Below are 27,970 nucleotides of genomic sequence, written 5' to 3' on the forward strand. Positions count from 1 at the left end.
AAGGCAACTGAAGGGATTAATGTGAGGTGAATCAGTCTGGTTTCTGCTGCCGTCCAGTCAATGCATGAAGTCTGAACTGACTGACAAGGGAGTCATTTGTATCTTGTGAATAATGGATGCTTGGCTCTAGTGGGGGTCCTCACCTGGGGGTCCTCAGGAGTTCCTTCCCCCCACCCCCACTCCCCTGCTCCTGTCCCCTTTTCTTGCACTTGGGACTCTCTGCCGCTCTCCAGACAGACTCCTGGGGTGGGGTCCCTTTTTCTTTGCTCTGAGGGCCAGGAATGTATCTGGCCAACCCTCTGAGAGCCAAGTGGACAGGGCCAAATACATCTCCCTTGAAATTTAGGCGGGTAATTTAGTATTTCCTTCCTTCCTCCCTGTTGTTCTTTTTTTCGGGGGGGCTAGTCCACCTCCTTGTCCGGCTTTGGAAAACCATTTGCAGATGTTTCCTCTGTTGTGCAGTGAGGCTGAGCGATGTCACACAGAGTTAAAGTCCCAGGGACTCCTTTGTTTAAAGAAGGGAGATTTTTTTCTGAAGGGGGGGCGGAGGGCCAAATGAGTTTGGGATCCTCTGATCTGCAGGAAGGAGAGCGTGGCAGACCTGGCCCCTCCCTGGCAGGACCCTCCCCTCCCTGACTTGGGGTCCCCCCCCCTGCAGGAGCAGATCTGCCCCCCCATGCACCCTCTTCTGCTGCAGCCCTGGGACCCCCACCAGATCCCAGAGAGAGAGGAGACTCACCAGATCCCAGGAGGGGAGAGCGAGGCAGCCCTTGCAGGAGAGAGACCAAAGCAGGAAAAGGACTGGGGAGGGAGGGGCCTTGGCTCTGGAGGACCTGCCCCCCCTTGCTTCCTGGCCTGTCTAGGAATGCAGCTCACTTCCCTTTAACCCTTGCCAAGCCGAGTCCCTCCAGCTCAGCCCTCTCTCAGATTTTTATTATTTCTTATGGACGCTACGCCAATGCCCAGATATCCTTTTGGGGGTGAGGCTCTTGGCTGGACTCTGAGCATCTCCCTCCCTTGGCCGGAAACCAGAGGAAGAGCTTGCAGGGAAAAGGGCTTTGCAGGAGGCAAGGAAGCTCCTCCTAGAATTCAGGAGTGGAGAGATAGGAGGGGATCCCAGGGTCATCTAGTCCAACCCCCAGCAAGGCAGGAATCTCAGCTAAAGCATCCATGGCAGATGGCCGTCCGATCTCTGCTGAGAAACCTCCAAGGAAGGAGAGTCCACCACCTCCCAAGGGAGACCTTTCCCTGCCCAACTGCTCTTAGGTGTCCCTCAAGGCAGCGGGTCCTGAGTTCTAGCCCTGCTGAAACAATCGCACTGGCTGCCAAGGAGGAACCCAGCAAAGTTCAAAATAAATAAATCCTATTCTCGTCATAAATGAGTAATACTTTCCTATGCATGCTTTTTATACTAATATACAGAAGTATGCCATTCCCTTCTCCAGAAATGCTTCATTGCTAATTCAATGGACTGAAAATGGATGGTTGCTGTTATTATATTTAGGGAAGCTTTTAATGTTTGATGGACTATTGTATTTTAATCTTTTGTTGGAAGCCGCCAAGGCTTTTTTTGTTGGAAGCCGCCAATTTATACCCAGATTGGCGGGGTATAAATTATTATTATTATTATTATTTATTAATTAATTAAATTGACCAGGTGAGTGTTCTTTCGAAAGAGGCAGGTGGAATCTCCACGATTGCTAATAGCATAACATTGAAAGGCTAGTGAAATATGGGGAGCCCTAGAGCATCAGCTTGGCATGCAGAATGTCCCATTGTCAGCCCCTGGCATCTCCTGCAAGGGCTGGACGAAATCCCTGCCTGAAACTCTGGGGAGCTGCTGCCAGTCAGTGTAGGCCAGGGGTCCTCCTACTATGTCCCGTGGGCTGAATCCAGCCCGCCAGGGTCGTGAATTTGGCCTGCACGGCCATTTCAGAACCCACCAAGTGTCTGAGGCTGAAAGCATCTCGCCGCCCGCTCAGTCAGTCCCTGCTGAGGTAAATGCTACCGGCGTGGTGGCAGCTCTACCAATGAAAGGCCCGGGGATTTCGCCCGGGGATGGGGAAGTGAGGCGTTCCCAAAGTAAAGGAAGGATTGAACTCTGATTAATAAGAATACACACAGAGGCTTGAACCAGCAAGACTCTGGGAAGGGTGCGTATAATAATCTCTGTCTGTGTCTCTCTCTGTCTACCCCTCGGCCCAGGTCGTTTTATTCACAAAAGAACTTTTACAGAGTGTTTATAAGAACCAATCACATTTCTTCTGAGCATTTCAACAGACCCCACGTGGGGAAAAGTTAAACTACAAACACTAATTAAGCGTGCATATTTTTGGGGTAAATGAAAACTTAAAAGGAGTGCATTCAGCAACCCCGGAGGTCATAAACAATCAATACATATGATAAGAAGGACGGCCAGGAGGACAGCAATCATTATCACCTTTATGTGAGACCTGTTTCCTGGCCCTAAAATTAACAGCCTAAGATTAACATATCAGAAAAGCTACAGCAAAGAAGCTGCCCACTGTCTTTGATGATCCAGGACGCCTGCCTGTCTAAGTGTGTACGTGACTTGTGAAGAAAGAGAAATGGAACAGGGATGCAGAGGTGGGAATTGATCAAGAATCATATCAAAATAGTTTAAACCCAGTCAACGCAATGCTTTCATTGCTGACACAGATGGCTTACTCTATATTTGTTATAAATCCTCATAGCAATCCCACCTGATCACTACAGGAAGTGTTGTCTTTTGGCTTGAAGAGCGAAGCTGAGGTTGGCGGAGGAAGGCAGACTTGGGTCAATTCTCTTTCGTTACATAGACTTTAAAGGTGGGAGAAGGAAGTATAGTCCTATTTCTGTGAGTGGAGCAGCAGTCTTTCCACTCATGTGGTTTACATGCTCTGAAAGTTGGGATCTGTTTTGAGATTTAAATTTTAAAAGGGTGGAGTGGAACCGGATACTGACCATCTTGTTAGCCTGGGGAGCCACATTCTGGTTGAAGGAGGCCAGGATTGGTCCCCAAGGCTTGGGATGTCCCTCCTTCCCTGCCGTAGGACTTGGAACCCAGGAGAAAACTCTTGGAATAGCCTTGCCAGGTGCTCAGGGACGGACTCACCTGTCCCCATGTCCTTTTCTTTGCAGATGTGCTGCGGTTGCACATCCCTCCCCCAGGGGTGAGTATTGGAGAGAACCAGAGCAGGGACTCAGACCTGCCCTCCTTGCCCCCCACTCTGCACTCTCGGAGGTGGAGAAGCCCTCCCTTCGTGAGGAACTGACGGACTGACTTTTGCCTTTCACCTGCTGGAGGAAGATCAGCTGTACCTGCTGGAGGTGATTCAGAACTGCCAGGCAGCTCAGCTCAGGGGGCTCTGAGGCCATCCTGGTGAGTGATGGGTGGTGTGGGGGACCCCCATGGGGAAGACTGGGAAGTGGGGGTTTGGGGAAGGGGTTGTCCGTCTGCCAGACAGAAGGGCCCTACTGGCTTAGATTCACATATCCTGTTTGAAAGGGGAATCATCTTAGGGACTTCCTGTGAAAATCTGGGTCAGGAATGCTGTTCCTGGAATGGACAAACACACAAGACGTAGCCGGCTGTGCAGTCACATAAACAATACTCTTCTATATAGTCTTATCACAATATCAAATGTTTACCTTGCATATAAACAACACATAAAGTGCAATAATATAGACGAGAGCCAGGGACTCCATGGTGGGGGCAGCTGAGGGCCGTTTTGGCCCAGACTGACCCCTGACCCTGAGACACTCTTTCCTCCTGCAGGACCTCAGATGTTACGCCCTTTGGGAAAGTGGGGAGGAACAGAATCTAGCGGCCAACAACATCCCTTCTCTGCTGGCCTTTGCCCGAAGGTTCCCCCATGTCAGAGCAAGTAGCTCTCCCTCATGGATTCAGTCCTTTCATCACTTCCATCTCCCCAAGAGGCTCCCAAGGCTACTCATCCTCTGCAGTTGATAACAGACCTGACTGAAAAGAACGGCTTCCTCTTTTGGTGACACCAGAGAATTCTAGAAGACATTCACCATTTCCATAGCATTATGGATGCACGATTCCCACAGACAAGTTTCTTGGCAAGACAAGGGCCTTCTCTGGCCACTTGGGTGTCCTCCTCAGCATCCCCAAAGAAGGAGCTGGGTTGCAAGAACTGCAGCAAAGGGGGGGCAAACCAGGCTAATGGGGGGGCTGTCAAGCTAGGAAAGCAAGACCCAGAGACAGTTGTGGGAGCCCCAGAGACCGGCTTTCTCTGTGCTGGAGCCAAAGCTGCGCCAGATGGAGAAGCCAGACCTGCTGGGGGTGTCCATGCTGTGAGCCCCTCCATCCTACACTCTGGTTTAATTTGTGAGTAAATAAAACTATATGGACCTGGGACCCCTCACTGCCCAGAGATGGGGGTAGTTTGCAAATATGCACACACACGAAATAATTTGTTCCTGTGTTCCTAATACATAATTAGCGTGAAGAGCATGTCATGTGCTTCAGCAACAGCCCTCCTGTAAATAAGGAAATGCAACCTCTGTTGCTGATTTATGAAAAAAGCAGCAAGGGGATCTTCTCGGGTGTCTCATGAGGTCTGTGGGGCCCTTCAAGAAAGAGGAGCCATTTCTGTGCCCTGAGCCCCTGTCAGAGAGAAAGGCAGGACAACAACAACAACGACAATTCTGGTGCACATTGTTGAAAAGTTCTTGCCCCTCCTGATCCGCTGCCCCAAATTGCACTGCAGTGAATTGGGCCAGAGTCCAGCTTGCCAGGATCAAAGAACTGCAGAGTTCTGAATCAGACCGTCGATCCATCTACCTCAGGATGGCCTACACTGATTGCCAGCAACCGCTCTCTGGGGTTTCTCTCCCAGCCTTACAAAGCACTCGGATTACGTAGGGCATGTTATATATCTGAATTCCCACTCAACAGATTGTAGGAATGCAAAATAGAATCGTAGAGTGGGGAGGGACACTGGGGGTCATCTAGTCCAACCCCCTGCAAGGCAGGATAATCAGGAGACGTTGGACAAAGGCGCCCTTTTGGAGAACAAGAACTGCAGGATCCTCCTGCGCAGCTCCCGGGTCCGGATGCCGTAAATGACGGGGTTGAGCACCAGGGCCAAAATGAGGTAGAGATTGGCAATGAGGATATGTGCATAATGGGGGATGTTGCGTCCGAAGCGGTGGGTGAGGAAGGAGAAGAAGGCAGGAGTGTAGAAGACAAAAATCACGGCCACGTGGGAAGCGCAAGTGCCCAAGGATTTGAGCCGGGCCTCTTTGGAGGGGAGCCGGAAAACAGACCGCAAGATCAGCACATAGGACAAAAGAATGAAGACCACATCAAGCATGAGGATGGTAATAGTGAACAAGCCATAAATCATATTGATCCGGATGTCGGCACAGGCCAGCTTGGCGATGCCCATGTGCTCACAGTAGGTGTGGGCAAGGATGACGTGATCGCTGCAAAAGGGCAGGCGGAGAGTCAAGAGGGCAATGGGCAGCACAGATAGGAATGTCCTCAGCACAACGGCATCACACATCCGGGCTACCCTTGCCTTGGTCAAGATGGTGGTGTATCTCAGAGGGTCACAGATGGCCACGTACCTGTCAAAGGCCATGGCTAGCAGCACGACAGACTCCATCCCCGTGAAGCTGTGGATGAAGAACATCTGAGCCAGGCAGGCCCCATGGCTGATCTCCCCAAGGCCAAACCAGAAGATGGCCAGCATCTTGGGCAGAGTGGAGGTGGAGAGGCCCAGGTTGATGGCCGAAAGGACGGAGAGGAAGAAGAACATGGGCTGGTGGAGGCTGGCTTCCATTTTGATGATGAAGAGGATGGTGCAGTTGCCCACGAGAGCAACCAGGTAGCCAAGGCAGAAGGGGATGGAGATCCAGGAGTGAAGCGCCTCCAGCCCCGGGACCCCCAGCAGGATGAAGGTGGGGGAATAAAAGTGGGTGGCATTCGAAAGAGGCATTCTCCTCCTGGACCCAGCCAGAGAACAGGTCACTGCGACCCTGCCAAGAAGAAGAAAACAGGCCAGCATTTTCCTCCATGGCTCCTCATGGACACATAGACCCTTGCCTAGCAATCCTGTTTCATGTTAAGAAAACAATTGTGTGTTTGTGTGGAGGGGATGAGCCTGCTAGCTGGATTTGGCCAGAGTGTAGGTCCCTGTGTCCAACCAAAGAAAATGAAAAAAGCAGTCTGCACGCTGCTGTATGAGGACCTTTCCTGTCTGCTCCTCCTCTCCCACCCATCAATTCATTGGGCCAATTTAGTCTGACAAAACTGGTGGGGGTGGCGGCTCTCCACTTTCCTCATCCTGTACATGGTTCTATATTCTTGTCGTGTGTCCCCTACCACCACCACCACCACATTTCCCACTAATGTCTCCTTCATCAAAACCAGCCTTTCTCTGCGGGGAACCTGATTCCTCCACCACCACACGCCCTAATCTTCTCATTCACCTCTTGCAGCTCTACAGTGACCAGAGCTGGACATGCCAATTGCAACAAAGGTTCCTTGGAAGGAGAGGTAACTTGCTCTCCTCCCCCTTCAAAAAATGGTCCCGGCAACTGCCCCTCCCTCCCCATCTCAGCCTCTTAATCTCAGGGTCAAGCCCCATGTTGGGCGAAAAGGTCCCTCAATGTGGGGAATTGGACTAGAAGCACCTTGTGGTCCCTTCCAACTTGTCCATTCTATGATTCTATTACTCCCCTCCTTTCCACTCACCTTGAGAGGACCTTTTGTTCTGCCAGCTCACCTACAGATTAACACAGCAAGGTGTGCTCTGCTGAGCCACAGAGTCAAAGGTCTACTGGCAGCTGCATCGTGGATGGAGGAGCACCCCTCAGATCTGACTCCACTTGGCTGACCAGAAAACAGCAGTGTTTCTCTGGAGGTGCTAGGGTGGACATCTCAGGGGGTTGTTTCACTGTACAAAGAGCCTTGTTCCATCCTAATTCCCATCGCATCCAAACCGCCCAGACCTGGAGCATCTCTTCCAAGGTTACAGAGTCAGGGGGACTGTGGAGAGCGGACCCAATCCCACCTCCAGGCTTAGGATTCTTTATCATTCTACATCTCCAGCAGACTTGGGAAGAGTGGAACAGAAGGTAGCTTGAAAGAGACAACAGCTTCACAGCTAGAGGGAATTCACAGAGAATCCTGTAATGGGCAGAGCAGGAATACCAGATAGGTGGGTTGGCAGGCAGAGAATAAAACAGTGTGATACCTGTATGCATTGATGAATATCAGTGGTCCGATTTTTATTTTTTAAAAGAATGGGGAACTGAGGTAGGGCAACTGTTAGGTCCAGTGCTATTTTTCTAGAAAAAGAAGTTTCAGAACACCGCCCTCATTTTCTTAGGATGGCAATGGCACCCACCCAAGAGGGGCCAGAACTGAGTTCCAGCAAGTTCTGGCCGAAAAAAAGACCCAGGTTAGGCCCATTAATAAGTGAGGCCAGCCTAACATACACAGGAATGGGAACTGACCACAAGACTAGTAAAAACCAGTTAAAGGGGAAAATAATGGCTGATTGTTAAAGAGAAAAACAACTCCAGATAAGGTACAAGGAGGGTTCTGACACAGATACTAAAATCAAATGGGTTGGGTAAGTGTTTTTCATGAACTATGGCTTGATGAGAGATGGTGAATTGCAGACGAGGCAGAAAGTGGTTGGGTAAAGGATGAACAGCTAAGATTGTGCATATTTTGCCTATGCTGTATAGTCTGTGTCCTAATAGAAATGTAATGCATTACTGAATGAAGTCCTACTGATTGGGGATTTAGTATGAGGCTCCGTTCTTGAAATCACAAGGAGAATCCCCCCCCAACCCCACACCTCGAAACTGAATACAGTGGTACCTCTGGTTACGAACTTAATTCGTTCCAGAGGTCCGTTCTTAAGCCTCTTATCCTGAGGCACACTTTCGCTAATGGGGCCTCCCACTGTGCACACGCCTCCTGTGCACAATTTCCGTTCACATCATGGGGCAAAGTTCACAACCAGAAGCAGCTACTTCAGGGTTAGCGGAGTTCGTAACCTGAAGCGTTTGTAACCAAAAGCGTTCATAACCAGAGGTACCACTGTAGAGGCCTCCTGGCAGCTCTGTCTTGCCCTCAGGACCCTGCCCAGGCCGCATCCCTCATTGGCCCCATTCTGCACTCTCCCCAAGTGATTTTACCCAGCTGCCATCTGTCTTGGAACTATGACAACTGTTCTGGGTTGCCTGGATGAAGTGGGGTATATGTCTGACCACACCCATTTTGCCACACCCACCTCTGGGATGTGGCTCCCAGAAAGCTTTTGATAAGAAAACATGGCCCTGAGGCTGAAAAAGGGTCACCACCACTGAATAAATCCCTGCTTTTTCAGGACTGGAAACCCAGAATAACATGGCATCTAAAGTTCCAGATTTTATTAGGCCAGGGATATGATTAAAATTAGGAAAGAAACTTGACCATCATTCGTTAAAGCAGTCTATTAGAGTATTACATACAGAACAATATAAATATGTCATTTCTGTGTGCAACCTGAGAAACATGGAAGAGATGGAGGAATACTGTAGGTCCTCAGAAATCTCCACTAATTCCATTTCTGGATTTTCATGATCAAAACAAATATCTCCAGTAGAAGGGGTGGACATCCAGGGGGTTGTTCTATGTTCAGGACCTTATTGAGGGATGCTGACCCATCTTATAATTACCTCTATGAATCCAGTTGACTCCAGATAGCTCAGGTATGATTTTTTAGGCAATATTTTATGGAAGCAGGAGGGACTTCACTATCAGAAAGTGTATGAATCTTTTTTATCTAACTCTGGAATGTCTATATCAGGAGAACAACCAAGATGACCAAGGAACTGGAAATCAAGCCTTATAAGGAATGGCTGAGGCAATTTGGTATGTTTAACCTGGAGAAGAGGATATGATAACCATCTTCAACTATCTGAACGGCTGCCACATGGAAGATGAAGCAAGTTTATTTCCTGCTGCTCCAGAGGGTTGGATTCAAATGGATGTTTTTTATTGGGAAATTAATATACACTCTTAACAAACAAAAAAAGAGAAGGGGAATGAAACAACATCAGCCAGTGTGGTGTAGTGCTTAAGGGTGGTGGACTCGTAATCTGGGGAACCAGGTTCGCTTCCCCGCTCCTCCACATGCAGCTTCTGGGTGACCTTGGGCCAGTCACACTTCTCTGACGTCTCTCAGCCTCACTCACTTCACAGAGCGTTTGTTGTGGGGAAGGGTGGGTGTTGGGTTGAAATAAACGACAGACGAATGACAAGTGTCATATGGGAGGCATCTCCTGAGCATGTCTCGGGAAGTCCCTTTTATAGAATATTGCAGCATTGCCACATATGTGCTTGTTGCTGATTGGTTAACACAAATACAATGCAACGGTTGCATATAGGCATTAATCATCAATAGATTAAAGGGTGGGAAAGGGAACACAGAATTAGACAGGCATGAAAACCTCCTTATTAAACTATTACTAGTGATTGATATAGCAAGACTTAAAAGAACATAACTATCGCATTCCGTAGATGTGGTTAACCATGTATTAAGAACAGGTCAGGATACAATGTTTCATGAACTCAATGTGAACTAAACATTCTAGGGTGGGCGAGGAAGGAACGTTTCAGCTTAGAGCGGTTTGCCAAAGTTATGTGCAGAAGCAAAACTTCCCATCAGAAGGGAAAGGAGAATGTTAGCCGCTTTGAGACTCCTTAGGGTAGTGATAAAGCGGGATATCAAATCCAAACTCCTCCTTCTCTTCTTCTCTTTGGACAGGCAGTTTCCCCACCCCCACCCCCTTCCCACTGCATCAATATGGAGATTGTACTTCCCTTTGGTTTAAGCACTAGATGCTGGGAGTAAACATTTATTCATCCCACTGGTCACCCGTCTTGGTCCCTACTCGAACAGTACATGGACACTTCTACATACCTGTTGTTATTGTGTTTGTGATGTGCGTGGTTCATTCTGTCAAGAATGCTTTAGCTGAGTTTCTTGCATTCAGGGGGCTGGACTAGATGTCCCTTGGGATCCCTTTCAACTCTATAATTCTATGATTCATTCAAAACCAATAAAATGTTTGTAAAAGAAAAAAGAAAGATGATGGCTAGATCCAGTGCTTTTTTCCTGGGGGTACGCAGACCCCTAAACATTTTGTGAATCTTTGTCAGAATCTCCGCTTGGCCAAGCCAATAAGGCCTCATCTTTCTCTGAGCTGAGCCTTTGAAATCGCCTCCAACGTGTTTAATGACCTGAGCCTTTAATAAGGCCTCAAGCACATTCTATCCAGCAGGGTTCCCAGCACAGGGAAGAGACGAGAGGTTTGGCTACATTGTAAAGAGTTTTATTTCTAAACTACGCAGAACAGAAAAGACATCCTCTCTCTATGAAAGCAGAGAGCAACTGAACAAAGGAACAAAGGAAACAGGAAACCACTAACGTCACATCCCGTCTCCCTTTCCCGTGAGACTGCAAGGTCTCTGGAATGTAAACAGAGTCCTGGGACTCCACGCAGCTGCACAGTGAGAAACAGAAACTAACATCCTCCCCCTTTCTGTGAACACCACTGGGCAGCGTGTCAGTACATTATCAGTACAAACCCAATTTCTGTACATAGGTACAGTGTTGATCCTTCGGAACAACCTTAGACAATAAATCACCAGGAATTTCATTACCTGGCATGTAGGACACCGTTACGAGTCCTTTCTGAACACATTCTCTAGCAATTTTAGGTGACTGGTATACTAGGAATTAAAGCTGCATCACATGATGGACACTTATCATCTCCCCTACCTGTGTCCATTTGGTATCATCCTTTCAAGGTTTTTTCCTGTCCATTGTGTTTGTCTTTCATTTGTTCTCCTATGTGTGTTGTCAGTAGAAGCCACAATTCTGTGGGTACTCTAGGTGGTGCAGAAAACACCTAGAAGCTCCCTAGAGGTTCAAGTGCCGATAAACTTCAGTTTTGTGATCTATAAATTTCATTTAGCCAGTAGAGGGTGTCACAGGGCCAGCCTACCTTCCCTTTAGAGCAAACATGGGTCTCCAGCTGTTTTGGGACTACAACTCCCATCATCCCTAGCTAGCAGGACTAATGGGAAGGGATAACGGAAACTGTAGTCCAGGAGCTGCTGGGAACCAAATTTGGGAAACCCTGCTTCAAAGCAACTTTTGCAAATATGGGACCCGTCCACTTTTGTATTTCTTGTATTTTGATTTTCTTGTGACCTTTGTACTTTATTTATTTATTTATTTATAGAGGGAAAATTCAAAGAGAAATTGTATGGCAAGTTGTGGAAGAATAAAAGGTTGTGTTTGGGGGGGAAACCCTGGGGCGTGGCCCCCTCAAATATTTTATTGGGGGACAAAGACCCCTAGGGCTTTAAGAGTTGGTGCCTATTCGCTACACCCACAGGTCTCAGGAATATTACAACATAAAAACACAAGATAAAAACACAAAACCGATGTTAATCAGCCAAAGGTGGAGATTTGTCTGGTTCCTAAAGATGTTTAATGGTTTTTCCGACCTTTGTATAGATTCTTTGATGGAAAGTGAGACTGGAGCTCCTCCAGAAGCTCTTTCCACATTCCACACACTAATATGTTTTCTCCCCTGTATGAATTCTTTGATGGGAAGTGAGATTGGAGCTTCCAGTGAAGCTCTTTCCACATTCCAAACACTGATAGGGTTTCTCCCCAGTATGAATTCTTTGATGCGAAGTGAGAGAGAAGCTCTTCCTGAAGCTCTTTCCACATTCCACACATTGATAGGGTTTCTCCCCAGTATGAATTCTTTGATGCGAAGTGAGATTGCAGCTTTCAGTGAAGCTCTTTCCACATTCCACACACTGATAGGGTTTCTCCCCTGTATGAATTCTTTGATGGGAAGTGAGAGAGTAGCTATGAGTGAAGCTATTTCCACATTCCACACACTGATAGGGTTTCTCCCCAGTATGAATTCTTTGATGGGAAGTGAGAGAGGAGCTCTGACTGAAGCTCTTTCCACATTCCACACACTGATAGGGTTTCTCCTCAGTATGAATTCTTTGATGGGAAGTGAGTTTGGAGCTATGAGTGAAGCTCATTCCACACACAGATAGGGTTTCTCCCCTGTATGAATTCTTTGATGGGAAGTGAGAGAGTACCTGTGAGTAAAGCTATTTCCACATTCCACACACTGATAGGGTTTCTCCCCAGTATGAATTCTTTGATGGGAAGTGAGAGAGGAGCTCTGACTGAAGCTCTTTCCACATTCCACACACTGATAGGGTTTCTCCCCAGTATGAATTCTTTGATGGGAAGTGAGACTGTGGCTATGACTGAAGCTCTTTCCACATTCCACACACTGATAGGGTTTCTCCCCAGTATGAATTCTTTGATGGGAAGTGAGATCGGACCTATGAGTGAAGCTCTTTCCACATTCCACACACTGATAGGGTTTCTCCCCAGTATGAATTCTTTGATGCGAAGTGAGAGAGAAGCTCTTCCTGAAGCTCTTTCCACATTCCACACATTGATAGGGTTTCTCCCCTGTATGATTTCTTTGATGCGAAGTGAGATTGGAGCTCTGACTGAACCTCTTTCCACATTCCACACACTGATAGGGTTTCTCCCCTGTATGAATTCTTTGATGGGATGTGAGAGAGGAGCTTTCAGTGAAGCTCTTTCCACATTCCACACACTGATAGGGTTTCTCCCCTGTATGAATTCTTTGATGGGAAGTGAGAGAGGAGCTTTCAGTGAAGCTCTTTCCACATTCCACACACTGATAGGGTTTCTCCCCAGTATGAATTCTTTGATGCGAAGTGAGATTGGAGCTTTCCGTGAAGCTCTTTCCACATTCCACACACTGATAGGGTTTCTCCCCAGTATGAATTCTTCGATGCGAGGTGAGATTGGAGCTTTCAGTGAAGCTTTTTCCACATTCCACACACTGATAGGGTTTCTCCCCAGTATGAATTCTTTGATGGGAAGTGAGAGAGGAGCTCTTCCTGAAGCTCTTTCCACATTCCACACACTGATAGGGTTTCTCCCCTGTATGAATTCTTTGATGGGAAGTGAGAGAGGAGCTTGTACTGAAGCTATTTCCACATTCCACACACTGATAGGGTTTCTCCCCAGTATGAATTCTTTGATGGGAAGTGAGATCGGACCTATGAGTGAAGCTCTTTCCACATTCCACACACTGATAGGGTTTCTCCCCAGTATGAATTCTTTGATGCGAAGTGAGAGAGAAGCTCTTCCTGAAGCTCTTTCCACATTCCACACATTGATAGGGTTTCTCCCCAGTATGATTTCTTTGATGGGAAGTGAGAGAGAAGCTCTTCCTGAAGCTCTTTCCACATTCCACACACAGATAGGGTTTCTCCCCAGTATGAATTCTTTGATGGGAAGTGAGAGAGGAGCTCTTCCTGAAGCTCTTTCCACATTCCACACACTAATATGTTTTCTCCCCTGTATGAATTCTTTGATGGGAAGTGAGATTGGAGCTTCCAGTGAAGCTCTTTCCACATTCCAAACACTGATAGGGTTTCTCCCCAGTATGAATTCTTTGATGCGAAGTGAGAGAGAAGCTCTTCCTGAAGCTCTTTCCACATTCCACACATTGATAGGGTTTCTCCCCAGTATGAATTCTTTGATGCGAAGTGAGATTGCAGCTTTCAGTGAAGCTCTTTCCACATTCCACACACTGATAGGGTTTCTCCCCTGTATGAATTCTTTGATGGGAAGTGAGAGAGTAGCTATGAGTGAAGCTATTTCCACATTCCACACACTGATAGGGTTTCTCCCCAGTATGAATTCTTTGATGGGAAGTGAGAGAGGAGCTCTGACTGAAGCTCTTTCCACATTCCACACACTGATAGGGTTTCTCCTCAGTATGAATTCTTTGATGGGAAGTGAGTTTGGAGCTATGAGTGAAGCTCATTCCACACACAGATAGGGTTTCTCCCCTGTATGAATTCTTTGATGGGAAGTGAGAGAGTACCTGTGAGTAAAGCTATTTCCACATTCCACACACTGATAGGGTTTCTCCCCAGTATGAATTCTTTGATGGGAAGTGAGAGAGGAGCTCTGACTGAAGCTATTTCCACATTCCACACACTGATAGGGTTTCTCCCCAGTATGAATTCTTTGATGGGAAGTGAGACTGTGGCTATGACTGAAGCTCTTTCCACATTCCACACACTGATAGGGTTTCTCCCCAGTATGAATTCTTTGATGGGAAGTGAGATCGGACCTATGAGTGAAGCTCTTTCCACATTCCACACACTGATAGGGTTTCTCCCCAGTATGAATTCTTTGATGCGAAGTGAGAGAGAAGCTCTTCCTGAAGCTCTTTCCACATTCCACACATTGATAGGGTTTCTCCCCTGTATGAATTCTTTGATGCGAAGTGAGATTGGAGCTCTGACTGAAGCTCTTTCCACATTCCACACACTGATAGGGTTTCTCCCCTGTATGAATTCTTTGATGGGATGTGAGAGAGGAGCTTTCAGTGAAGCTCTTTCCACATTCCACACACTGATAGGGTTTCTCCCCTGTATGAATTCTTTGATGGGAAGTGAGAGAGGAGCTTTCAGTGAAGCTCTTTCCACATTCCACACACTGATAGGGTTTCTCCCCAGTATGAATTCTTTGATGCGAAGTGAGATTGGAGCTTTCCGTGAAGCTCTTTCCACATTCCACACACTGATAGGGTTTCTCCCCAGTATGAATTCTTCGATGCGAGGTGAGATTGGAGCTTTCAGTGAAGCTTTTTCCACATTCCACACACTGATAGGGTTTCTCCCCAGTATGAATTCTTTGATGGGAAGTGAGAGAGGAGCTCTTCCTGAAGCTCTTTCCACATTCCACACACTGATAGGGTTTCTCCCCTGTATGAATTCTTTGATGGGAAGTGAGAGAGGAGCTTGTACTGAAGCTATTTCCACATTCCACACACTGATAGGGTTTCTCCCCAGTATGAATTCTTTGATGGGAAGTGAGATCGGACCTATGAGTGAAGCTCTTTCCACATTCCACACACTGATAGGGTTTCTCCCCAGTATGAATTCTTTGATGCGAAGTGAGAGAGAAGCTCTTCCTGAAGCTCTTTCCACATTCCACACATTGATAGGGTTTCTCCCCAGTATGAATTCTTTGATGGGAAGTGAGAGAGAAGCTCTTCCTGAAGCTCTTTCCACATTCCACACACTGATAGGGTTTCTCCCCAGTATGAATTCTTTGATGGGAAGTGAGAGAGGAGCTCTTCCTGAAGCTCTTTCCACATTCCACACACTGATAGGGTTTCTCCCCTGTATGAATTCTTTGATGGGAAGTGAGATTGGAGCTCTTACTGAAGCTCTTCCCACATTCCGCACACTGATAGGGTTTCTCCCCTGTATGAATTCTCCGATGGAAAGTGAGATCGGTGCTCCAACTGAAGCTCTTTCCACATTCCACGCACTGATAGGGTTTCTCCCCTGTATGAATTATCTGATGCCTAGTGAGAGAGGAGCTCCTACTGAAGCTCTTTCCACATTCCACACACTGATAGGGTTTCTCCCCAGTATGAATTCTTTGATGGCGAGTGAGTTTGGAGCTCTTACTGAAGCTCTTTCCACATTCCACACACTGATAGGGTTTCTCCCCAGTATGAATTCTTTGATGCGAAGCGAGATTGGAGCTTTCAGTGAAGCTCTTTCCACATTTCACACACTGATAGGGTTTCTCCCCAGTATGAATTCTTTGATGCGAAGCGAGATTGGAGCTTTCAGTGAAGCTCTTTCCACATTCCGCACACTCATAGGGTTTCTCCCCTGTATGAATTCTTTGATGCCTAGTGAGAGAGGGGCTCCTACTGAAGCTCTTTCCACACTCCAAATTTTCACGTGGCTTCTCCTCTCTGGGGATTTTATCGTGGTCACCTTTGTTCTTGATTTCATCACAATCTGCAATGGAGACAAAAAAGGGATTAGAGCCTCAGGAACAAATGGAGAAGAACTTAAGGGAGTTCAGTGTGTGTTTCTTACCTTTGTTGTTTGTCAATAACCAACATATTTATTATCAGATTTTGTTGAGTTGTTGACTGCTGCTTTGTTTGCTATAGAGTAGTGGCCAAAATTGTGGAAGACTTTTGCAGAAAAGTGTATTTCAGAGGTTTGATGGCTCATAACACTGCTTCTTTTGGAGTAATATCATACAATTATGTATCAACGGAAATTGTTCATTTACCCAGATTCTATCTAATGTTATAGCCAAATAACCAGAAAAAGGAAGCACAACTTGCTTAGATTGACTCTGTGTCTTTTTGTGGTTGGTTTTTTGTGTTCTTGTAAAACATAATAAAATTATAGAAATGGCACAAAGAGTTGACTGGTCATCCAGAAAGCGATGTAAAATTGTACTGTTTAATGTACAATGCTACAGTTATGAAGAAACTGATGAAAGATTAGGAAAAACTTAACCAGAACTGGCCTTTCTATATTTTTGAAGGGGTATAAGGAGACTCAGTCACTACAAAATCAGACCGGTAAAGGCAGGGAAAGGTGCACAAAGGCAAGTGACGATGGACGAGTGGATAGACTGTCCCTACATGACAGAAGAAAATCATCTGGGTGGATACAAGATGACATGGTGCAATGTAATGTGAAGTTGAGTGCAAGGACTGGTCAAAATGTTATAATTCTAAGGAATAAGCCATTGTCATCTCACAAGCAAAGGTTGAAAAGATTAAACCCATGTTAACTGGACAGCAGAACAATGGAACAGTGTTATTTGGAGCAATGATACCCAAATCTCATTGCTTGGTAGTGATGGCATAACATACACGAGAAGAATCAGAGAAGATTTGCATCCACTTGCAATAATTTAATCTTGGTTTCACTTTATTACAGCTGCAGAACTAAAAACGTGGTTCATATCATGGGAAGGCATTGTAAGGCCTTCAAGCTAAAGGTTGCCAATGGTTATGACTGCTGTTCTAATAAATACTCCTTCATAAAATTTATTTCATTACATTCTTCATTAGATTATCCTTCATTGATATATAATTTTATGGTATTACTCCACACAAAAGTGGTGTTATGAGCCATCAAACCTCAGAAATACACTTTTCACAAAAGGTTTCCACAATTTTAGCCACTAGGAGAAGTTGTTCACTTTAAAGTTAATGTTCTATTTATATGGGATCAGACTATTATTTATGTTTCATGTTTATATATGTGTTGGAAGCCGCCCAGAGTGGCTTGGGCAACCCAGCCAAATGGGCAGGGTATAAATAAAAAATATTATTATTACTACAGTGTTACATCGATTTAAGAACAGTCCTGTTCAGGAAAAGATTAAGTTTGTAAACCATCTTCTTCTTCTTCGTCATCATCATCATCATCATCACTGCTACTACTACCTGAGATTCAATAAGTCTAGCTCTTCTCTGGGATGAATTTTGTTTGGCCCAACCATGGCATCCCCTCCATCTCCATTGTCAGTCATTTCTTTCATAGAATCATAGAGTTGGAAGAGACCACAAGGGCCATCGAGTCCAACCCCCTGCCAAGCAGGAAACACCACCAGAGCACTCCTGACATATGGTTGTCAAGCCTCTGCTTAAAGACCTCCAAAGAAGGAGACTCCACCACACTCCTTGGCAGCAAATTCCACTGTCGAACAGCTCTTACTGTCAGGAGGTTCTTCCTAAAGTTTTGGATCAACCCAAGACTGACAGGAGCAAATACAAAACCAGAAAACCTGAAGCTACGTATGTGGTGTCCGGTACGTTTCCACAGCTCTCTGGGATGAATTTGGTTTGGCCCAACCATGGCATCCCCTCCATCTCCATTGTCAGTCGTTTCTTTGGTCAACCCAAGACTGACAGGAGCTAAACAAAAACAGAAAACCTGAAGCTCCACATTTCCTGGACTTGTATCAGAGCGGCACAGCGAGTGCTGCTTGTGTGTGTGAGCTTGCAGAACTCAGAGTCCAATACACTGCTGTTCCTCTAAATTAGAAAGCTTTATTGTATGTACAGCAAGATAAACCATCGGAAGATGCAGACGTTGCGTCTTCCTTGTCTCAGCAGAAAACGAAAGTCAGAAAGAACGAAGAAACAGCTTTCCCGGATGTTGAGAAAGCTCCTCCCCAGATGCAGGACTCTCTGAGTTGTTAACCCTGTAAGCTCTAAAGCTCACAACTTATCTTTCCTAACAATTCTGAAGCTGACATTGAAGATGGCCTGGGCAGTTGAGACCAGCCCAATCGTGGCAGAAAAAGGAATAATCTGAGGAAGATTGTTCAAAGAGAAAACTGTAACTTACTGTTTATTGTGGGGGTGTTAGGTTCCCAGGTGTTATAAGGGGGCGCTGTTGAGCTCTGTGAAAATATATGAGGTTGGTTCCATAGAGGTATGTTTTGAATTTCCAGGCTGATATGATGATCCCATAGGGAGCCTTACCAAGAGAGGCCACGATCCCACGAGTCTCCTCCATGACGTCCTTATGCAGAGCTCTCTGGTCAGGATCCAGGAACGCCCACTCCTCGTCCGTGAAACGAATGGTGACATCTTCAAAGCAGACTGGACCCTAAAAGAAAAAGGGAATTGTCCTCCTCTGAGACAGCAGAAATATGATCTGCTACACAATGCTCTGTTGTTTCCTTCCTGTAAATAATAATAATAATAATAATAATAATAATAATAATAATAATAATAATAATAAAAAATTATTTATAAGCAGCCCATCTGGCTGGGTTGCGGTGTTGTTTCAATAGGATTGCTAGCTGCACATTTTATTTATGGATGCTTATTTTATTCTGCCTTTTAATTATGGGTATCCGTCTTTGTGCAAATAGGTGGTACTCCACCTTGTGTTTTCCAAGTCATTCTGCCTACGCAAGCATTCCAGTTTCCCCGATGGAAGGATCCACTTTCTCCTCTCCTTGTGAGCTGTTCTGGGAAGGTTCCCTCCCAATGCCCTAGAGCCAAATTCAAGGGGTTCATGGGGGCATGGAGAGGGGGAGGGGAGGAATGGGGGGGGCAGACTCCATTTTCCAGCGGATGGCGCTGGTTAGGTGAATCCAGGCCACTATTTGTTCTCATTTGTCCACTGCTTAGAAACCAACTTTTGCATTCAGTGATCAGTCTAGAAATAAGATAAGCCTATTTTGGATGGCCCCCTTCATGGATCACTGCCTTGCCATGGCGAAGGGGCTTGAATAACTCAGAAAAGCTATGAGCTATGCGGTGCAGAGCCACCCGAGATGGACAGGTCAAAGTGAAGAGTTTTGACCAAACGTGATCCACCTGGAGCAGGAACCAGCAAGCCACTCCAGTATCCCTGCCAAGAAAACTCCATGGACAAAGACAACAGGCATATAAAAGTTATGACGCTGGAAGATGAGCGCCTCAGGTCGGAAGGCGTCCAACATGCTACTGAGGAAGAGCGAAGGACAAGTACAAGTAGATTCAGAGCTGATGAAGCGGCTGGGCCAAAGCCGAAAGGACGCTCAGTTGCGGATATGCCTGGAAGCGAAAGGAAAGTCCAATGCTGTAAAGAAAAATATTGCATAGGAACCTGGAATGTAAGAACCATGAACCTGGGTAAGTTGGAGGTGGTCAAAAATGAGATGGCAAGAATAAATATTGACGTCCTGGGCATCAGTGAACTAAAATGGATGGGAATGGTCGAATTCAGTTCGGATGACCATCACATCTACTACTGTGGGCAAGAATCCTGTAAAAGAAATGGAGTGGCCCTCATAGTCAACAAAAGAGTGGCAAAAGCTGTACTAGGATGCAATCTCAAAAATGATAGAATGATCTCGATACGAATACAAGGCAGACCTTTTAACATTACAGTAATCCAAGTTTATGCACCAACCACTGGTGCTGAAGAAACTGAAATTGACCAATTCTATGAAGACTTACAACACTTTATAGAAATGACACCAAAGAAGGATGTTCTTCTCATTATAGGGGATTGGAATGCTAAAGTAGGGAGTCAATAGATAAAAGGAACAACTGGCAAGTTTGGCCTTGGAGTTCAAAACGAAGCAGGGCAAAGGCTAATAGAGTTCTGCCAAGAGAACAAGCTGGTCATCACAGACACTCTTTTCCAACAACATAAGAGACGACTCTACACATGGACATCACCAGATGGGCAGCATCAAAATCAGATTGATTATATTCTCTGCAGCCAAAGATGGAGAAGCTCTATACAGTCAGCAAAAACAAGACCTGGAGCTGACTGTGGCTCAGATCATCAGCTTCTTATAGCAAAATTCAAGCTTAAACTGAAGAAAGTAGGAAAAACCACTGGGCCGGTAAGATACAATCTAAGTCAAATCCCTTATGAATACACAGTGGAAGTGAGGAACAGGTTTAAGGATTTAGATTTGATGGACAGAGTGCCTGAAGAACTATGGATGGAGGCTCGCAACATTATACAGGAGGCAGCAACTAAAACCATCCAAATGAAAAAGAAATGCAAGAAAGCAAAGTGGCTGTCCAACGAGGCCTTACAAATAGCGGAGGAGAGAAGGCAAGCAAAATGCGAGGGAGATAGTGAAAGATACAAGAAATTGAATGCAGATTTCCAAAGAATAGCAAGGAGAGACAAGAAGGCCTTCTTAAACGAGCAATGCAAACAAATAGAGGAAAACAGCAGAATGGGAAGAACCAGAGATCTGTTCAAGAAAATTGGAGATATGAAAGGAACATTTCGTACAAAAATTACCATAATAAAAGACAAAAGTGGAAAGGACCTAACAGAAGCAGAAGACATCAAGAAGAGGTGGCAAGAATACACAGAGGAACTATACCAGAAAGAAATGGATGTCTCGTACACCCCAGGTAGTGTGGTTGCTGACCTTGAGCCAGACATCCTGGAGAGTGAAGTCAAATGGGCCTTAGAAAGCACTGCTAATAACAAGGCCAGTGGAAGTGATGATATTCCAGCTGAACTATTTAAAATTTTAAAAGATGATGCTGTTAAGGTGCTACGCTCAATATGCCAGCAAATTTGGAAAACTCAGCAGTGGCCAGAGGATTGGAGAAGATCAGTCTACATCGCAATCCCAAAGAAGGGCAGTGCCAAAGAATGCTCCAACTACCGCACAATTACACTCATTTCACACACTAGCAAGTCCCCCTTGGCACGGGGACATTCCCTGTGGAACTGAAGGAGGCAGTGGTGCGCCCGCTCTTAAAGAAAACATCATTAGATCCTTTAGATCTATCCAATTACCGCCCGGTTTCGAATCTTCCGTTCCTGGGTAAGGTGATTGAGAGAGCGGTTGCTGAACAGCTTGGTAGGTTTCTGGATGAAACATTGGCTCTGGATCCATTCCAGTCCGGCTTCCGCGCGGGTCATGGGACCGAGACGGCTCTGGTTGCCCTAACAGATGATCTTCGTAGACAGCTGGATCGAGACGGGTAGGGGCTGCTGATTCTTCTAGATCTGTCAGCAGCTTTCGACATGGTCGATCACGAACTCCTGGACCACCGCCTTGCCGACGTGGGGATCCAGGGCACAGTCCTTCAATGGCTGCGCTCGTTTCTCTCTGGTCGGGGACAGAGGGTGGCGCTTGGGGAGGAATTGTCATCGCGCCACTCCTTGGTGTGTGGAGTACCTCAGGGTGCGATACTCTCCCCGATGCTTTTCAACATCTTTATGCGCCCCTTGCCCAGCTTGTCCGGAGTTTTGGGCTGGGTTGCCATCAGTATGCTGATGACACCCAACTCTATCTGTTGATGGATGGCCATCCTGACTCGGCCCCAGACACACTGACCAGATGTTTGGAAGCTGTGGCTGGATGGTTACGTGGGAGCCGGTTGAAGCTAAATCCTTCGAAGATAGAGGTCCTGTGGCTGGGACGGGACGATATAGGATTGGGGGGGCAACTCCCATCTCTTGCGGGGGTGCAATTAGTGCCAGCACCGTCCGTTAAGAGTTTGGGTGTAATCTTTGACACCTCCCTTTCCATGGAGCGCAGATTGCAGCTATAACAAAGGCGGCATTTTACTATCTCTGCCAAGCTAAGCAGTTGGCTCCTTACCTCTCTCGCCCTGACCTAGCCACTGTGATCCACGCAATGGTCACCTCCAGACTGGATTATTGTAACTCGCTCTACGTGGGGCTGCCCTTGAGACTGACCCAGAAACTCCAGCGGGTGCAGAATGCTGCAGCGAGACTCCTTACGGGGTCTTCGCTGCGAGACCACATTCACCCGGTGCTATACCAGCTGCACTGGCTCCCGGTGGAGTACAGGATCAGGTTTAAGGTGCTGGTTTTAACCTTTAAAGCCCTATACGGCCTAGGACCCTCGTACCTACGGGACCGCCTCTCCTGGTATGCCCCACAGAGAAACTTACGGTCTTCAAATAAAAACATCTTGAAGGTCCCAGGCCATAGAGAAGTTAGGCTCGCCTCAACTAGAGCCAGGGCTTTTTCGGCTGCGGCTCCAACCTGGTGGAACGCTCTGTCACTAGAGACTAGGGCCCTGCGGGACTTGACATCTTTCCGCAGGGCCTGCAAGACAGAGCTGTTCCACCGGGCCTTTGGCCAGGGCACAGCCTGACTCCCTCCCTCGGCAATCTTCATGGAGCTCTGGCACAATGATTGTCAGTGGCTTGATTTGAATCAATTTATAATGAATGATTTTAGAGTGTTGTTTGTGCTACTGTGTTGTTTTCTACTGTTTTATTGTTGTTAGCCGCCCTGAGCCCGGCTTTGGCTGGGGAGGGCGGGATATAAATAAAATTTATTATTATTATTATTATTATTATTTATGCTTAAAATTCTACAAGGCAGGCTTAATCAGTATGTGGACAGAGAACTCCCAGAAGTGCAAGCTGGATTTAGAAGAGGCAGAGGAACCAGGGACCAAATTGCAAACATGCACTGGATTATGGAGAAAGCTAGAGAGTTCCAGAAAGACATCTACTTCTGCTTCAATGACTATGCAAAAGCCTTTGACTGTGTCGACCACGGCAAACTATGGCAAGTTCTTAAAGAAATGGGAGTGCCTGATCACCTCATCTGTCTCCTGAGAAATCTCAATGTGGGACAAGAAGCTACAGATAGAACTGGATATGGAACAACTGATTGGTTCAAAATTGGGAAAGGAGTATGACAAGGCTGTATATTGTCTCCCTGCTTATTTATCTTATATGCAGAATTCATCATGCGAAAGGCTGGGCTGGATGAATCCCAAGCCGGAATTAAGATCGCCGGAAGAAATATCAACAACCTCAGATATGCAGATGACACAACCTTGATGGCAGAAAGTGAGGAGGAATTAAAGAACCTTTTAATGAGGGTGAAAGAGGAGAGCGCAAAATATAGTCTGAAGCTCAACACCAGAAAAACAAAGATCATGGCCACTGGCCCCATCACCTCCTGGCAAATAGAAGGAGAAGAAATGGAAGCAGTGAGAGATTTTACTTTCTTGGGCTCCATGATCACTGCAGATGGTGACAGCAGTCACGAAATTAAAAGACGCCTGCTCCTTGGGAGAAAGGCGATGGCAAACCTAGACAGCATCTTAAAAAGAAGAGACATCATCTTACCAACAAAGGTCCGTATAGTTAAAGCCATGGTCTTCCCAGCAGTGATGTATGGAAGTGAGAGCTGGACCATAAAGAAGGCTGATCGCCAAAGAATTGATGCTTTTGAGTTATGGTGCTGGAGGAGACTCTTGAGAGTCCCATGGACTGCAAGAAGATCAAACGCATCCATTCTTAAGGAAATCAGCCCAGAGTGCTCACTGGAAGGACAGATCATGAAGTTGAGGCTCCAATCCTTTGGCCACCTCATGAGAAGAGAAGACTCCCTGGAAAAGACCCTGATGTTGGGAAAGATGGAGGGCACAAGGAGAAGGGGACGACAGAGGACGAGGTGGTTGGACAGTGTTCTCGACGCTACAAACATGAGTCTGACCAAACTGCGAGAGGCAGTGGAAGACAGGAGCGCCTGGCGTGCTCTGGTCCATGGGGTCACGAAGAGTCGGACACGACTAAACGACTAAACAACAACAACAGCAACAATTTTGGATGGCCATCTGTCTTGGAAGATCTAGGAACACAGGGGGTTGGACTTGATGACCCTTGGGGTCCCTTTCAACTCTAGGATTCCATCAAAACTGCAACTACAGATGAATCCTACTGGCAAAATTGAGGAGGCTGGTGTCAGAGTTATATGGGTAGGAAATCCCACAGTACACAGCTGGAGTTCACACTTTCTTAGCAAGAACACGATATTCACAGACTTGGCTGAGTTTCGGGCCTCATGAGAACAGCAGCTCATTCCCAGAGGGTCTGTCAGTTTGCATAATCTAGCAGATTCCTGCAATGCAGGGGGTTTCATGGCTCTGAGAGACAAGCAGGGAGGGTGGCTTCTGGCAGAAGGAGAGAGAGCCACCGATGGCTCCTCCTTCTCCTCACTCACCTCTGCCTCTCGACTTTCCTCTCCCACTCGCCTCCTTCCTCTTCTGCCTCCGATTCTGCACTGCATTCTGCCACAGTGTCTCCCAGCTAACTAAGCCCTATTAGTCCTTTAGCTTCTGACATCTCCTCTTCCCAGGCTTCTCCCTCTGACCGCTCATCCTTCTTCCACCTCCACTCCTTGGTCTCTAAGATGTCTTCCCTTCCTGGTTCCCCAGCAGCTTCCTCCCACCATTCCTCTGTGCCCAACCAGTCCATGACATTGCTCCATCCCCCGGTCTCTGTCCCCACAAGGCAGCTTCCCCTGACCTGATCTGGTTCCAGAGCTGCTGCTTCCCTTCTGCCCCCATGAAAAGGCGGATCAGGAGGTCTTGCCGGCATCCTTCTGCCATCTGCAAGAGAAAAAATGTAAACAGGACGCAAGGAGTGCCTGCTTCTCTCACAGGGGAAACAGGGCATCTCTAACTACAGATGGGCCTTTGAGAAAGCCTTACTTGCTGAGAGCATTTGGATGTTTGTGCCCATTTCATATGTTAGATGTGCAAAAACCCATCTCCCTTTCTCTGGACCCTTGTTCCCAACTGTCTCCCCGCAAAACAAGATGAAAAGAATATCAGTGTTTGTAAAAAAAAAAAGGTTCTGTTGGCATAAAAGAGTCCCCGAGAAGAGTATCCTTGCAGAGTACTGGTGTAGCTGCTCTGTGAGTCGCCTACTGTGGTCCTCTAGGAGTTCAAACTGTTCCAGTAGCCGATGCTGAGTGCTTTCCTGATCCTCAGATCCTAGCAGCCCCAGCGTCACTGCAGACAGTTACAGCTTGCCACCAACTGCTCCAACGCACAGCCACTGGCTCCATACACCACCAGGATTCACCAGCTCCCTGCTCAGATGCTGTCAGTCGTTTTGCACTCTGCACAAGCTCAGAAACACTGGGCCCATAACCTGTCAGTGTTTGTAAAAAAAAAGGGGGGGGGTTCTGACCTCCCTTTGTTGCCTCAGCCTGGTCCTCGGACCCTTGTTGGCATAAAAGAGTCCACAAGAAGAGTATCCTTGCAGAGTACTTTCTGCTTTTATTCTTAAAAGCCTTTCTGCAAAAGCGACTGACCAACTTGTACACAAAAGTGACTGACCAACTGTACACACACCAACACTACCAGCTTTCACCAACCAACCAACCCAAACCAAACTAACATTTCTCACTCTATATATACAACCCGGTGCAGGCCGCTGACTCATGCTGACCCAGCTTTTTAAGCATTAAAGAAACAGCTGCCAATTTTTAGCCGTGACAAAGAACCCTCAGATGAGTTGGAAAACCAACAGAATGAGACCAAACAGAGAAACACCACCTTCCTCCTTACCCAGGGGCCTCTCTCTGGGGTCCAATGGAGGCCTCTCTGCCTCACAGGAATCCAGGTCCATTTCTGCAAAGAGATCCTTTCCCTGAAAAAGAAACAAGGATTCAAAAGAGAGAATGGGGAGAAATATTAGTAAAAGAATGACAAAGACAAAAACATTCAGGGTGTGAGATCTCATTCCATGGATGCCTTCCCGGAAAACGGATGGGCCAACAGTAGAGCATTATGGGATGTTCTCCATCCTGTTTGGAGCCCCTTTGGAGTATCCAGAGGAAAGTCTCTCTCACCTGCTTTCTCTCCTCTGCCTGACTCAGGAGGAAACCTTCGGCCAGGGCCACCGCCTGGGAACTGGTCTCCGCTCCGCAGTCCCTCACCCAGCTCTCCATCTCCGGTGGAAGGACAGCCAGGAACTGCTCCAAGATCACCAGGTCCAGCATCTCAGCTTTCGTGTGCCTTTCTGGCTTCAGCCACTGATGGTCAAGTTGGTAGAGTCGGCTGCAAACCTCTCGGGGTCCTTTGGCCTCCTGGCAGCAGAACTGCCTCAACTGCTGGCTCTGCACCTCTGAGCGGAGGGTGTCCTCCTCACTCAGGATCTTCTGCACAGAGTTTTCCCAGAATCCCGCACTGCTCCCAGTTTGGATGGCATGGTCCCTTCCTGCTCCAGGACTAGCTGAGTCTCGCTCATCCATCTGTGCTCTCAGGAAGCCTCTTTGAGATCGGAAGGAACCCTTTGGTCTCCTGCCAAGTTCTGTCTGTCTGAATGAGAAGCTCTAGCAAATCCTACAAAGCAAATACATTGTTCTGTTTAAAAAGTTGTCTAATATCAGGAGAAGAAAAAGGTTCCCTGGGCAAGCATGGATGAGTCTTCCTGGGAACTAGGGCTGGACTGCACCGCATTCCAGTCCATGAGCTATCTTTTTTTGGGGGAAAGAAGAGTAGGAGAAGAAATATGTCTCTAGCCTTCTAGAAATGCAAAATGTGAAGGCAACTGAAGGGATTTCTGGGAGATGAATCAGCCTGGTTTCTGCTGCCGTCCAGTCAATGCATGGAGTCTGAACTGACTGACAAGGGAGTCATTTGTATCTTGTGAATAATGGATGCTTGGCTCTAGTGGGGGTCCTCACCCGGGGGTCCTCAGGAGTTCCTTCCCCCCACCCCCACTCCACTCCCCTGCTCCTGTCTCCTTTTCTTGTACTTGGGACTCTCTACCGCTGTCCAGACAGACTCCTGGGGTGGGGTCCCTTTTTCTTTGCTCTGAGGGCCAGGTATGTGTCTGGCCAACCCCCTGAGGGCCAAGTGGGCGGGGCCAAATACATCTCCCTTGAAATTTAGGAGGGTAATTTAGTAATAGTATTCTAATAGATAGCTTAACACACACACAGCCATTGATGCCAAGGTCCCTGGAGGCTCAGTGAGTAGCAGCGCCCATTTCCGGCTGCTTTGCCAGCAACAATCCCTTTGGGACAGAGAGGATGTGGTCCTGGGATGCCCTGCTCTGGGTGCGAGGGGATTGCTGCAGTGGCCTCCGTGGGGAGCTGCCCTGGGAGACACTGGGAAACTGGTCCCCAATGCAGCAGCCAGACTATGGGCTGGGATCCCTCTGTTTATCCCTGCCCTTTCTCTTCCACCTTTTTTTTGCGGGGGGGGGGGCTAGTCCACCTCCTCGTCTGGTCTTGGAAAACCATTTGCAGATGTTTCCTCTGTTGTGCAATGAGGCTGAGCGATGTCACACAGAGTTAAAGTCCCAGGGACTCCTTTGTTTAAAGAAGGGAGATTTTTTTCTGAAGGGGGGCGGAGGGCCAAATGAGTTTGGGACCCTCTGATCTGCAGGAAGGAGAGCGTGGCAGACCTGGCCCCTCCCTGGCAGGACCCTCTCCTCCTCCCTGACTTGGGACCCCCCCCTGCAGGAGCAGATCCGGCCCCCAGGCCCCCTCCCCTGCTGCAGCCCTGGGACCCCCACCAGATCCCAGAGAGAGAGGAGACTCACCAGATCCCAGAGAGAGAGGAGACTCACCAGATCCCAGGAGGGGAGAGCGAGGCAGCCCTTGCAGGAGAGACACAAAGCAGGAAAGGACTGGGGAGGGAGGGGCCTTGGCTCTGGAGGACCTGGCCCCCCCTTGCTTCCTGTTCTCTCTAGGAAGGCAGCTCACTTCCCTTTAACCCTTGCAAAGCCGAGT

At 47.3% G+C, this 27,970-nt stretch overlaps 5 protein-coding genes across 6 annotated transcripts in view; 1 reads left to right on the forward strand and 4 right to left on the reverse strand.

Annotated features, from left to right (window-relative positions):
- The window catches only part of LOC114589663 (uncharacterized), a 305,430-nt gene that overhangs the window by 219,952 nt on the left and 57,508 nt on the right, over window positions 1-27,970 (reverse strand). Inside the window, exon 1 of one of the 2 annotated variants that reach the window (XM_077927827.1) lies at window positions 740-813. The exons of the other annotated variant lie outside the window; for it this stretch is intronic. The gene's annotated coding sequence lies outside the window, so the exon portion shown is untranslated. Of the gene's footprint in view, window positions 1-739; window positions 814-27,970 lie in introns of those variants that run through there. 2 annotated transcript variants of the gene reach the window in all.
- The window catches only part of LOC114595223 (uncharacterized), a 646,585-nt gene that overhangs the window by 64,870 nt on the left and 553,745 nt on the right, over window positions 1-27,970 (forward strand). The window lies entirely within an intron of this gene.
- On the reverse strand, window positions 5,007-6,386 carry LOC144327405 (olfactory receptor 52E4-like). The gene has a single exon (XM_077926744.1). The coding sequence runs from the start codon at window positions 6,036-6,038 to the stop codon at window positions 5,007-5,009; it is 1,032 nt and encodes a 343-aa protein (XP_077782870.1). The 5' UTR covers window positions 6,039-6,386.
- LOC144327406 (uncharacterized) lies at window positions 12,012-13,458 on the reverse strand (the record flags this gene model as incomplete). The annotated part of the gene is made up of 1 exon (XM_077926745.1): window positions 12,012-13,458. A coding segment is annotated over one exon (1,356 nt), but the record flags the coding sequence as incomplete, so codon positions are not given.
- On the reverse strand, window positions 13,853-27,872 carry LOC144327582 (uncharacterized). The gene is made up of 6 exons (XM_077927898.1): window positions 27,808-27,872; window positions 26,081-26,573; window positions 25,797-25,878; window positions 24,748-24,830; window positions 18,454-18,580; window positions 13,853-15,952 (listed from the first exon to the last, which is right to left on the reverse strand). The coding sequence occupies exons 2-6, from the start codon at window positions 26,480-26,482 to the stop codon at window positions 13,944-13,946; spliced, it is 2,703 nt and encodes a 900-aa protein (XP_077784024.1). The 5' UTR covers window positions 26,483-26,573; window positions 27,808-27,872; the 3' UTR covers window positions 13,853-13,943.

This window comes from Podarcis muralis, chromosome 4 (assembly GCF_964188315.1).
Source record: "Podarcis muralis chromosome 4, rPodMur119.hap1.1, whole genome shotgun sequence".
Lineage (NCBI taxonomy): Eukaryota > Metazoa > Chordata > Lepidosauria > Squamata > Lacertidae > Podarcis > Podarcis muralis.